Source organism: Bison bison, unplaced genomic scaffold (assembly GCF_000754665.1).
Source record: "Bison bison bison isolate TAMUID 2011002044 unplaced genomic scaffold, Bison_UMD1.0 scf7180017863888, whole genome shotgun sequence".
NCBI classification, from domain to species: Eukaryota; Metazoa; Chordata; class Mammalia; order Artiodactyla; family Bovidae; genus Bison; species Bison bison.
The window spans coordinates 960,815-974,914 of NW_011494460.1; the positions used below are offsets into that span (position 1 = coordinate 960,815).

The 14,100-nt window shown below is 35.3% G+C and overlaps 1 protein-coding gene across 1 annotated transcript in view; it reads right to left on the reverse strand.

Annotated features, from left to right (window-relative positions):
• Positions 1–14,100, reverse strand: part of KLHL8 (kelch-like family member 8) — a 53,851-nt gene that overhangs the window by 16,901 nt on the left and 22,850 nt on the right. Inside the window, exons 2-4 of the mRNA XM_010833780.1 lie at positions 11,117–11,469; positions 3,831–4,379; positions 2,477–2,663 (exon numbers count right to left, since the gene is read on the reverse strand). Of these exons, the coding sequence (XP_010832082.1) occupies positions 2,477–2,663; positions 3,831–4,379; positions 11,117–11,323 (943 nt within the window). The 5' untranslated portion in view covers positions 11,324–11,469. The remainder of the gene's footprint in view (positions 1–2,476; positions 2,664–3,830; positions 4,380–11,116; positions 11,470–14,100) is intronic.

Here is a 14,100-nt window from a genome sequence, read left to right on the forward strand (position 1 = left end):
GAAGAAAGCTGAGCACCAGAGAATTGATGCTTTTGAACTGTGGTGTTGGAGAAGGTTCTTCAGAGTCCCTTGGACTGCAAGGAGATCCAACCAGTCCATTCTAAAGGAGATCAGTCCTGGGTGTTCTTTGGAAGGAATGATGCTAAAGCTGAAACTCCAGTACTTTGGCCACCTCGTGTGAAGAGTTGACTCATTGGAAAAGACTCTGATGCTGGGAGGGATTGGGGGCAGGAGGAAAAGGTGACGACAGAGGATGAGATGGCTGGATGGCATCACGGACATAATGGACGTGAGTTTGAGTGAACTCCGGGAGTTGGTGATCCAGGGAGGCCTGGCGTGCAGCAATTCATGGGGTCACAAAGAGTCAGACACGACTGAGTGACTGAACTGAACTGAACTGAGGGCGTGTAGGCTTCACCAGTTGTGGCTCAAGGGCTCTAGAGCTTGGCCTCACAAGTTGTGATGCTTGGGCGTAGCTGCCCAGCCGCATGTGGGATCTTTCCAGCCGAGGATGGAGCCAATGTCCTTTGCATTGGCTGGCAGACTCTCAACCCCTGGACAGTACCAGGGAAGTCCTATGTCTGCATTTCTAATGCCTAACCAAGAACCTGGCACACAGTAGATACTGAATAAATGTTTGCTGAAATGACTGCATAAAATGAGTGACCAGAACGTCTTGTGCCACCTTTTTCAACTAATTCAATATTTAAAAGTTGGAGAAATTTAAAGTTGAAAGAGACTTTAAAGATCATGTAATCAAAATTATTTATAAACTGAGGCCTTCAGAGATTAAGAAATCTGCCCCAAATTACAGATGCTTAATGGCACAGCTGGAATTACAATCCATGAATATAATCCCAACTACCAATTAGATTTTATTTAAGTGAACCCTAATATTTCAGCTATATAGGTCATCCAGGAATATGACATGGAATGGAAAAAATTAAAATGAAGTTAAGATCGGGACACAAATCCTTTCTCCAGTGTTCCATGTGGCCCTGTGCATTTCTTCACCCTGATTTTTTTTTTCCTTATCCATAAGACGAAGTAACACCATCTTTCTCATAATAAGGATCAAATCCTTCACTAAGTTCTTGCAATCATGTAAGAGATCATGGATATGAGGGTCTAATATACATTTGGCATATAACATAAATTGCCAAGGTCTTTGAATTCACATCTGAATCTGAAGAATTAAACACCTTAACTCTTGAAACAGGATTCACAGCTAAAAAAAATTACACTTCAAAAATTTAATACTTGATATCAACCTATAAAGAGGGAAAATAAATAAGCCATCCTTTTTATGTTATACTAATTATTTAGGAGAACTATAGACTGGTTCCAAATAAGAAAAGGAATATGTCAAAGCTGTATATTGTCACCCTACTTATTTAACCTATATGCAGAGTACATCATGTGAAATGCCAGGCTGGATGGAGCACAAGCTGGAATCAAATGGTTGCATGTCATCACCAACTCAAAGGACATGAGTTTGAGCAAGCTCCAAGAGATGGTGAAGGACAGGGAAGCCTGGTATGCTGCAGTCCATGGGGTCACAAAGAGTTGGACACGACTGAGTGACTGAACAACAACTTCTTCACAGGCAGATCTACCACATTCAAACTTTCTTCATACTATTCAGATAAAATCCCACTATACATGATCATGTATTGCCTTTTTTTTTTAGGTTATTTCACAAATCTCTTTATTTAATAACCCTGTTAGGTCACAGCAGATGTACAGGAAGTCTCTGTTCAGACTACTGATTCCTAAAGTCATAGATCACATTTATTTCCCCTTGTCCCACAAACATATTCTTCATGAAGAGTAACATAAGTGAACACAGACTTACTTTCTCAGGAAAACATAAAGTCTGAAAACTATGGCAAATAAAGGCAAAACTACTTGCCTCTGAAGTATAAGAGCTTTATATTCTAAGAGTCTAATATAGTCTATTATACTAACCTAACATTAGATGTATTTAGAACCTTTTTTGCTGTGGTGAAATGAAAAAACAAATATTTAAATATATAACACATATCAAGCTCCATGCCTGGTACCTGTGATACAAACCTATTAAGATACTTACCTGTCTTTGAAAGGCTCAAAACATGTCAAATGAATTTCAATGCAACACAGTGAAAAAAGCGCAAAGCAAGTGTCATTTAAGCAAAAATGACAGAGGAACTAATTCTGCTTAGAAGAAATCAAAAAGACTCTCAAGAAAGAGATATTTCAGCAGACTCCTCATAGTGTATATGTTTTGTTATGGCTTTGTAAAAAATTGGCTTATTAATAAAACTATCTGAAGTCAAGTACAGTAAAAATTCATACATAATCTTATTTGCCAATTACTACTTTAAGACAATCGATACTAAATAATCTTACAATTAGGTTTAGACATTCATAGAACAACCTTCAAAAAGAACAAAACTCCTTCCAGCAGAGTTAATAAAATGAGTAATTTCATTACCAGCAGTATGTTTCCTTGGGGTAGTCCGAATAGAGTATTCGAAGTCAGGTACTGCTCTGCTACTCAAGTGAAGGTGGTAATTTCTTGCTTCATCTAATAAATCTCTACATTTTAGATTTTGTTTGACAATCTGTTCTTTTGCCACAACACCCATGAGAAAGTCAACTGGCAACAGCGGCAAACGAACCTAAGGATTGTGAACAGTTGCAGATATAAATATAAGTTGCAATTGGGTAGCTCATTCTCTACTTTCACTGCAGCAATGTTCTCTTCAAATCTCATTTACTTTCTAACATGTGAATGAAGTTCACTGTGCCAAGTTCTAAAGCAATTCCCAGTACTGGTCTGTACTAATGAAATCAGATTATATGTTAACTACATCCTTCCCTTTTAAATACAGATTTAAGTAGACTGGATAAAATAATTCAATTGTCTTAATTCAAGCTACTTACTCACTTCCAGAAATGGTACTGCCATAATCGTAAGGCCCCTTGCTGTTGAAGAAAAGGTACAATCAAAACACAATTGTGCTGCTATGTGTGTTTGCCTTTTAATGCTAAGACCAAACATGGAAATGTGACTTCTTACACACACACACGCTCATATCTGAAGCAAACGGGTGTTGTTTTCTTCAACTTGGAAGGTTATACTCAGTGATAATCCCCTTCTTTCAGTAGAGGCACTCACCATTCTTCTCTTAAAAATGCATTGACTGTCTAGTATATTAAAGGGACGATCAAACCCCATAATGTGATTTTGAGTTAAAGGCACACACACATACACAAATATATGATACAGGTGCAAAATAAAACTTTTTGGTTTTGTAGACCAACTTATTGTCAAGGTAATTCTAAGGCCTATTTGTCATCTCCCTATCTAAGAAATTCCTATTGATAGGAAAAGTAAACAAAAAGAGACATTTCTGAAGCTACAAAATGGTGAGGGAAGAAAACAAAGTGATGTCTTATAATTCTTTCGAGAACAAACCTATATGCACTAGGAACAAATAAAGTTTCATTAGCAAAGCAGTTCAGTAAGTTTAGAAACTTTATATTATAAAACAATAGTTATAAATTAATTTAGAGCTGTTTCCTCAGAACATTTCAGCATAAATAAAATATTCATTACTACTATCTCAAAGGGGCTTTGTAACTATTCAGGTTAAAAAGCAGGTAGTGACATTTCTAATTCAAATATCGCACATTCAGACTTATCCTTAAATGGTACAGGAGAGTCAAAGCTACTTTTACATTATATCACATCAATCGATAATCCCCACCTTTTATGGTAAATGGAACATGCTGATTTGTTTCCCTATCATTTCCTTTCTATATACAATCTTATTTGTCCTCACCTGTGCAAGTGTTTCATCCAACCATTGGGGATGATGTTGAGGATTGGCAAGAAGCCACTTGATGGCAGCACTATAGACCTGCTTTTCATTCTCAATGTTTAGGTCACTGGAGGACAAAAGCTTATGGAGATGCTGAGGTGACACGCTTACGAAGTCTTCACACTCCACCACTTCAGTAAAATGCTCACAGGCATACTGATCCGCCATGTCCATTAGGTCTACTCGATTGTGACTTTCTGCAAAGGCTCTTACCGCCAGACAGTTGGACGGATGAAAATGTAACTTCATGTATTCACAACAAGCTCTAGCCACCAGTTCAACCTGTAGAATACAGGCTGCATATAAGAGAGGCTGGACATTGTCAACTGTCAAAGTGAGCCGTGAAGAATAGACAAACTTTACCAAGTCTTCTATTGCATCACCATCAAAATCTCTTATTTCAATCAGTGTTTGCTTGGCTTCAGCCATTTCAGAGAGAAACATGGCTTTGAAGTAAGGAATAACACAAGCCAATGCAAGTTTGTGACAGGAGATTAGCTTTGAGCCAACCTGTTCAAAAGAAAAACAAAAGCAGACTTAGTTTAGTATCAAGATAAACCTGAGATCGGCATAGAGGATATGCTGTAGCAGGGACAAAACCTTCAATTTCAGTGCATTTAACAATGTGATCCTTTGGTCACTTACTGTCAACCTAGGCTAATTTTTAAAAGTCAGTCAATTTTCTTCTTTCAAATTAGAATCAAATCTTTTATACATGTATCTATAATGTGCATATCATAAAACTAGGTTTTTCTATATTATTTCACATTTCAGAAGCATTTTGTGAATTAATGAATAACAGCAAACATCACCCAGCACTTACTATGTATCAGGCACTATGTTTTCCTTAGAGTCTATGAGTCCCTTCTTATTTTAAAACTTTTTTTCCAATTTTACTGACATCTAAGATGGTATAAGTTTAAGGTACCCAACACTATGATTTGAGATAGATAGATAGATATATATATATATATATACACAGACACATATACACAGTGAAACGATTACCACAGTTTTAGTAACTATCACCTAATTATACATTTTTTTTCTTTCTGATGAGAGCTTTTAAGATCTACTCTCGTAGCTATTTTCAAATATAAAACACAGTATTGCTAACTACAGTTATTGTGTCAGGCACTATTCATTGTTTTTCATATATTAACTCACTTAATTGTCCCAAAGGTCCTATGAGTAGATACTATCATTATCCACAATTTATCACTGAGAAACCTGAAGCAGAGTAAACAAATCAATATGTAGTAGTATTTATTATTAGCTTAATTGAAGTTTTTTCATTTCCTATTTAAATCATTTTGAAATATTTTATAGAAATGTAATGAACACTGAAACATCACTGCTTTAATTGCTGAAAAATTAGACTGCTTCCTGTGATTGCCATTATAAACACAGTAGTGAACTTTGTTGTAAGAGAATCTTTGTATCCACTCTCTATTAATAATTTCCTACATAAAACAGTAATGCTGCTTCAAAGGACAAGTACAGTTTGGATATATATTGCTAAATTGTCCATTTCTGATCTTGCAATACTTGTGCCATATTCTAAGTGTTAACTTGTTAAATATTTGCCAATTCAATGAATGAAGTCTCTCACTGTTTTAGTTTTATCTTTTACTAATATGATTAATTCATTCATAAATTTTGGACTACTTTTATGTCTTCTATGAACTCTTTTCTATGAATTTTTTTATTTCTAAGAATGCCTCAGACTTTTGGAATGTTAGTCATCTGTCATATATATATTTCAAAACTTCTTTTCTAAGTGTGCTTTAAATTCATCCCCCATGGATTTTTATAATCAACCAACCTTTCTCTTTATGACTTCTGTATTAGGTGCTAATATGCTTAAGTGGGAATCATTCTAATATTCCAAACATACTCCAGGTATTCCTTTTAGTACTCACAGCTTTATGTTTTCACAAATCTATTTCCATCTGGAAGTTCTTGATACTGAGAGGACATATCTTTTTTACTGAAGTATAGTTGCTGTACGTTACAGGTGTGCAATATTATGATTCACAATTTTTAAAGGTTGTATTCTACTTCAGTTAAGTCACTCAACTGTGTCCGACTCTTTGCGACCCCATGGACTGCAGCATGCCACACTTTCCTGTCCATCATCAACTCCCAGAGCTTGCACAAACTCATGTCCACCAAGTTGGTGATACCATCCAACCATCTCATCCTCTGTAATATTCTACTTACAGTTATTATAAAATATTGGCTATATTCCCCATGTTGTACAACATTTCCTTGTACTTATTCCATACATAAGTTTGTACCTCTTACTTTTATGTTCTTTTTAACATAGTAGGTACTCAGTTTTTCCAGCACTGTATATTAATCAATAAGTAATAAGATAGTGGTATTTTAGCAATTATCCTGTTTCCATGTAACATTGTGATTATGTAATATAGTTGTGTTTCATTATCTGAGAACTGATTTTAAAATCAGAACTTCAAAAGAAAAGACCTAAGGAATATTACAAGATATAAAATGGTTTTGCTTATAAATGCCCTTTGAGTTGCTCAGCCACATCCAACTCTTTGTGACCCCATGGACTGTAGTCCGCCAGGCTCCTCTGTCCATGAGATTCTCCAGGCAAGAGTACTGGAGTGGGTTGCCATTTCCTCCTCCAGGGAATCTTCCTGATCAGGATCTAATCTGTGTCTCTTGCAGTGGCAGGCATGTTCTTTACCACCGAGCCATGCAGGAAGCCCCAATAACTGAACAATTTTTCAATTGATTTAATTTTTACATTTGTAGTACTTTTAAAAAACTTGGCTATCCTGTGAACTATTCTTTTACAAACTGTTGTTCTTATGTATTTACTTCATTTCTAAGTATTGTATAATCCATTAACATGAATTGTTGAAAACATACTAAATTTTTAAAAAATCATTAAAACAAAAACTAAAGTATACATTAAGTTGAAATGTTTACAGTTATGCCACTTAACAGTAACTCAAACTAAATGTCTGAGGACTACATTGAAATAAAAGTCCCTAAGACACAAAGCAGGAGAGAAAAAGCCTATATACCCAAGTCTCCTTTTACATCCATTTATAAGCTGTATTTTAATTTTTCAGTTTAATCCCATGTAGTAATTTTGCCTTTTTAGCTCAATTACCCAGTTTTCTCAATAATCCACCAATTTTAATCAGCCTGAGTAGCCAAAAATATGTTTAACACTCAAAGTCAAGAAGGGGTTAAATGTTTAAGACTCAAGAAAATGTCTTGACTTGCAGTGAATTACCATATCACAATGTCTAGCCACATGGACAGTTCTACAGTGTTATCTCACATTTACTTAAAAAACTTGCACGATGAAAATAATAAATTTTAGGTAGCGTTTTGGTGATCAAATAAACAAGGATCTATGGATATAAATACTCAAATATCCCTTCTTCTGAGCAATATGAAAAAAAAATAAAAATATTGACTTACTAGTTGAACAGACAAAAGTAGAAGTGATCATCATTTTATTAGAGTTAACATAGAATACTTAAGTGTTAAATATAAAATCACTTTCTCCTTTATCATTTCTTTTATTAGATTATGTCTGCTCTCCAGTCAGGAACTGTTACATTTATAAGGATAATAACTTTTATAATTTTTACCTCTTAGCAGTACACTACTCTACTTTTAAGTCATGTCTGACTCTGTGCGACCCCAGAGACGGCAGCCCACCAGGCTCCGCCATCTCTGGGATCCTCCAGGCAAGAATACTGGAGTGGGTTGCCATTTCCTTCTCCAATGCATGGAAGTGAAAAGTGAAAGTGAAGTCGCTCAGTCGTGTCAGACCCTCAGCGACCCCATGGACTGCAGCCTTCCAGGCTCCTCCATCCATGGGATTTTCCAGGCAAGAGTACTGGAGTAGGGTGCCATTGCCTTCTCCGTCACTACTCTAATGGAGCTCAAATATTTTGTTTCTCTGCAATCTTTCAGAGCACTATTCTTACCTGATCAGCTGAAAGTTTGATGGCAAATAATTGTAACACTTAAGAGTCTTGAACATGTTCATTAGAATCCTATAAATACTTATTAAAAAAAATAAATCACAGGAACTTCCCTGGTGGTCCAGTGGCTAAGACTTGGTGTTCCCAATGCAAGGATCTGGGTTCAGTCCCTGGTTGGGGAACTGGATCTCCCATGCCACAACTAGGACCCAGTGAAGCCAAATAAATAAATATTTTTAAAAAATTTTTAAACATCACAGAAACATGCAGTTTCAAAGTAAGAAGCTAAATAATATGAATGAAACATATCTCAGTTGTGGCATCAAGAGATGATGGAAGGGGTTGTCCTCCTTTAATAATCTCTATCAATCTCTTCAGGTAAATTAACTGTGATCTTTAAAAGGATAATGAAAAGGACAATGACATTCCTCAGACTAAATAAAGCATAAATAAAAGCATCTTTGTAGATGCTATTCTTGTTGATCTGTGACACATAATTAAGTATTATGAGTGCTATGCAATACCCCTTTTGAGACAATTTCCCTTTGTCTGTTCCCCAACCAAATTGTTGCCCTTAAGAATCTTCCCTCATTTATAATTTTAGTGTTACCAAGAGATATGCTGTTTAAAAATATTTTCACTAATAAACATAATATATAAATAAGTTTTACCTCTCTGGTAAACCTGGCATGACCTTAAGATAATATATAATCTCCTATGTGAAGCCTTTCCAATCACCTCTTAGATATAATTAATAGATCCTGTCTTTTGCTTCCATAAAAATGTCATAAAATGACAGGTACTAAATTGTATTTTAGTTAGCTGCATATGTGTCTATCTCCAGCTAAACCTTAAACTCCCTCAATGCAAGTATAGCATATTATTCAGATTTATTTATACTCTCTGTGTACTGTGGTAAGACCTTAGTAAATAATTTGTTAAATGAACTTACTTGTTTCCAATTTAGGTGCTCAATTTGGAATTTAAAAACACACTAATGGCCTTACATATGCATAATAAGACAAATTTTGATAACTGCCTTTCTGAAATGTTTGTCCTAAAAGCAATAATGATCAAGGAAGCATGCGAATAGAAAAAAGGACATGAATATATCAAAGCATAATCCTCAAGGTTATATGAATGTAAAAAGTGAAGTTTATATTGAACAAAGCATTATAAACTACCCATAATCCTACTGGGTTTAGTTGTTTTATTATATGATAGTTAAATTCTGAAAGTTTAAGAAATATTGAATTAGAATTAAGAAATAAATCCAATAACAGATCTGCTAAAAGACTGTAATTCCTCCTAATGACAGGAACAGAATATACCATAGCAGCATTATCTGATCTCTTTGGAACAATAACAGTAGTACACATAATGATCCTAAGAATTGATTACTTATTATTTAATGTATTAAGCACTGTTCTAAGGGCTTCACATGTTAACTCACTTATTCCTCACAAAAATCTAATCATAATTTTACAGTTGAAAAATTAAAATCATAAAATTATGAAGTTTCTCATTCCTAAATGACCTCTGTCACTGCTTCAAATGTAGCATTTTGGGGCTTCCCCTATAGATTCTTCTCAAGTTTTCATTTCAACCTATTGCTGAAGTCACGTAGTAAAACAAACAAAAGTTATGAGATTAGTTATCACTTGCCCTAAAATGGCTGTATCCATACTTCTCACTTAAGAAAGTTTATATGCAGTAGTTATTAAAAATTATATACTGATACAGTCAATAATATTTATTTTCCAGCTTATACTGACACACTGAACTGATAATTTATTAAATTCAAATAATCTATTTTACATTTTTATTTTTTGCCAAAGCTAGTGTGGGTCACTGAATTTCACAGTATGGTTGAAAGTTAGAACAACAGCAATTAGACTGAACATAATATACTGTACAAATCAGAGTTTAGGTGTTCCTTCATTAAAATGTATACAAGGCTAAACTTCATATAAAGTCAGTAAAATTATTTAATGGTCTTCTTCTCAATATCTTAGGACCTAGAAATATGTAAAGACACCAAAAGTTTAAGAATTAAAGAGAATATAGGTCATTTATTTACAGTATAACTCTATACTCCTGGACATTCTGAACCTGAAACTCAGAATTTATGCATTCAGTTTACAGACTTTTGCTGAATGTCCCCTGATCTGATTCTCCAAGGATGTCCTCAATCCCCACAATCTGAGCTCTAAGACCTGACTGATCAGGAGCAGAAAGCAGAATCTAAGAGATCCCAAAGTGGCAAATCTCATGTTAAAAAATTCTGCATGGATGCACACAAATCCTCAAAAAAGCTTAATATCACAATGAGAGATAAGACTAATAGTAAGTAAGTACTTTAAATGAGCAATGAGAAACAATCAGAATACAGGCTCTTTCACACTGCTCTATCAATTTTCCAATTTTATTAAAACTGTCTTTGGTAGCAGAGCAACATAACACAGTTTAGTAAAGTTTAGTAAAGTCTTTTTCATCCAAGTCTAGTTCACTATCAGGTACAAATAAATAATCTCACTTAAAAAAACAATCTCACTTAAAAACTTAAAACTTTAATCTCTGTTTCATAATATTGAAACAGATTAAATTACAGGCATATCTCGGAGATATTGCAGGTTCAGTTCCCGACCACCAAAATAAAGCATATCAAATGATTTTTTTTTTGTTTCCCACTGCATAGAGAAATTATGTTTAAAAGACTCAAAAATGCTATCATCTGACAACTTAGGGTTGCCACAAACCTTCAATGTGTAAAAACAAAATAAAAATCCAAACAAAAATGCATTATCTGTAAAATGCAATAAAGCAAAATGCAAAAAAAGAGAGGTATGCTTGCACCAGAATAGGAACGTACAGTAAAACACTAGTGCAGCTACATACACAATAAAAAATTCCGACTTCTAAACAACATCAAGAGTAAGTGAATACATCAAGAGTTTTAAGTTAAAAGCTTATCAGGTCAGCAGTAATTTATTCATTTCACAAATAATAACTATTTGTTTTAGGGCTCCAGAACTTTCAGAAGTGAAACTAAGCAACAGTGAATATCAACATTTAACTAGTACAGTAACTTTTCTTATGTTAAGTTCCCTTTACTTACCCTTCCCCTTCAACAGAATAAAGGATTGAAAATAAAACCATTCTGATTGTAAGTACAGCACCAAAAATTTGCCTTGTGTGGTTATAGAAACCATGATTTTACACAATACACTGAAGAGATTGAAAAAAATAAAGAAAAAAAGGCAGTCTGACCTTCAGTGTGACATCACAGAGTTCTCCATTTTCATAAAACTGAAGAAGAGAACCATGAAAATCTTTCCAAGCTTCATTTGCTTCAAAGAGAAAGGAGTCTTCTCCATCACCATCACCAAGTGAAGATCTGTTCTTTATTTGCTGTTGTCTTTTCCCCTTTGTGAAGCGATTCCTAGCCTGTTTTGCATTCACAGCTTCTGAAGCCATTTGCAACACTTTTCTTTTAATATAGCTCTCGTCTGAAACATCCCATTTATTCTTTTGTAAAGGATGAGGAGAAGGCAGAAGGTAGATACAGTCCACTAAACTTCACACATTTTTCAAAAACTACTCAAATGCCACTGTCCAGTTTGCTGAGATTGAAAGAAATAACAGAACACACATTAAAAAACAATGTCTCAAAAATTACTAGAAATTATAGTTTACCTATATATGTAATATGACCATATAAATCACTGCTGAAAAAACAGCAAGTGACTTTGTATTTTTACACTAAATGTTATGTTAACCACCTCAGCAAATTATTTTATATCAGTGAAGGGACTCTTTTAAAATCTAATTGGAAAATTATGGGATGATGGTAGAGCAGAAGCACAAGCAATCTGTCTCCCACATGGACAACAACTGCACCAGCGGAATCCGCCTGATGTAACTACTGTGGAACTCTGTGAAGTCTGCTGAAGGCTTACAACTTCCAGAAGAGGACTAAGTCAATAAGTTACGATTAATTTTGGTCAACTTCAGCTCTTTGTACAGTAGCAGCTGCCCACCCTCAGCCAAGTGGTAAGCAGCTGTCCCAGAACAGCTTGCAGAGTTTCCAGGAGCCACAGCAGGCAAAAAGGACTCTGTCCTCGGAAATGAGGGACCTCCCCTCTGATCGCTGCCTGCTACTTCTGATCACAGAGCTGCAGACAAGGGGTTGGCCTCCATTGCTATTCCACCTTCTCCCATTGTTTCAAGTCCCTCCCTCTCATCTGAAGTGAATTCCAGATTTTCAAGGCTGGTGCCCTTCACCCCTTCATTTTCTTTATCCCCCTTTACAAGTAAAATACTAAAGACTAAGGCACTAAAAAACAACTGCATATGCACAGAAAATTATAAAGTGACCATGCATGCCCAGGAAAAGGCTCAGAAAAAAACTTGAGACATTAGGTTTATACCTCAGGGTGATCTTCAGTGTAGAGACAGCCTACAACAACAAAAGGCCAAGTAATAACAAAAAACAACAAATCTTAAGGAATAGGGAAGATCTGGTTTCTAGGGTTATCATATTATTAGATTCAAATGTCTAGTATTCAATAACCAAAAAAATCACAAGGCATACAAAGAAATAGGAAAGTATGGGCTATTCAAGGGGAAAAATAAATCATCAGAAACTGTCTCTGTTTGGGATAAATTCCATTAGCTCTCTTTCAAAGATTTTAAAACAATTGTCTTAAAGATACACAAAGAACTAAAGGAAGATGTGTACAGTCATTCATGTTAACAAAATGGAACTATCAGTAGAGCAACAGAAAACCTAAGAAGCAATCATAAAGAGATTCTGGAACTGAAAAGTATAATAACTGAAATTGAGAATTCATTAGAGAGGTTTGAAGGCAGACCTGGACAGGTAGAAAAAAGACTCAGCAAACTTGAAATTCAAACAAAGAAAATTATCAGGCCTGAGGAACAGAAAGATTGAAGATACATAAACAGCACTTAAGGGGACCTGTGGGACATCAAACAGATCAACATTCATATCATGGGAGTCCTGGATGAGTAAGAGACAAAGAAAAGCGCATAGAAATAATGGCTGAAAACTTCCCAAATTTTATGAAAGACAAACATCTAATCAGCTTCAAAGAAGATGAACTCAAAGAGACATATTACAGTCAAACTTCCAAAAAAATGAAGAATTTTGAAAAGAAGAGAAGTAAATCATCACACACAAGTGATCCTCAGTAAATTTATCAGTGGATTTCACATCAGAAACTCTGAAGGCCAAAAGATAATGGGCAGATATGTTCAAAGTACTAAAAGACAAAATCTGTCAACCAAGAATCTACATTTAGCAAAACTGTCCTTCAAAAGTGAGAGAGAAGTTAAGATATTCCCAGATAAGCAAAAGCTGATGGAGTTCAAGATCACTAGACCTGGCCTGCAATTCAAGGAAGTCCTACAGATGAAAGAAATGAAGGAATACTAGACAGTAGCTAAAAGCCACATGACTATGAAAGTAATATACATGGACAATTGACAAAAGCTAGTATCAAACTGTAACAGCAGTTTGTAACTGTGCTTTTTTGTATCTGAGAGATGAATTTTAACAAGTTATTAATGTAAAAAGCTACCATTACTGTAATTTTGGTTTGTAACACCAAATGTCAATGGATTAAATGCTCCAATTTTGGCAAAATAAATAAAAACACAGGATCCAATTACATGCTGTCTACACAAGCCTCGTTTGCAATCCAAAGGCACAAAACAGTTGAAATGGAAAAGACTGAAAAAAGATTTCATGCAAATAGTAACCAAAAGACAGCAAAAATGGCTACACTAGTATTAGACAAAAATAAGACAAATGTTACAAGAAACAAAAAAGGAAATTATATATTAATAAAAGGTTCAATACAGCAAGAAGATATAACACCTATCAGACCAGATCAGATCAATCGCTCAGTCGTGTCCGACTCTTTGCGACCCCATGAATCGCAGCACGCTAGGCCTCCCTGTCCATCACAAACTCCCAGAGTTCACTCAGACTCATGTCCATCGAGTCAGAGACGCCATCCAGCCATCTCATCCTCTGTTGTCCCCTTCTCCTCTTGCCCCCAATCCTTCCCAGAATCAGGGTTTTTTCCAATGAGTCAACTCTTCGCATGAGGTGGCCAAAGTACTGCAGTTTCAGCTTTAGCATCATTCCTTCCAAAGAACACCCAGGGCTGATCTCCTTCAGAATGGACTGGTTGGATCTCCTTGCAGTCCAAGGGACTCTCAAGCTG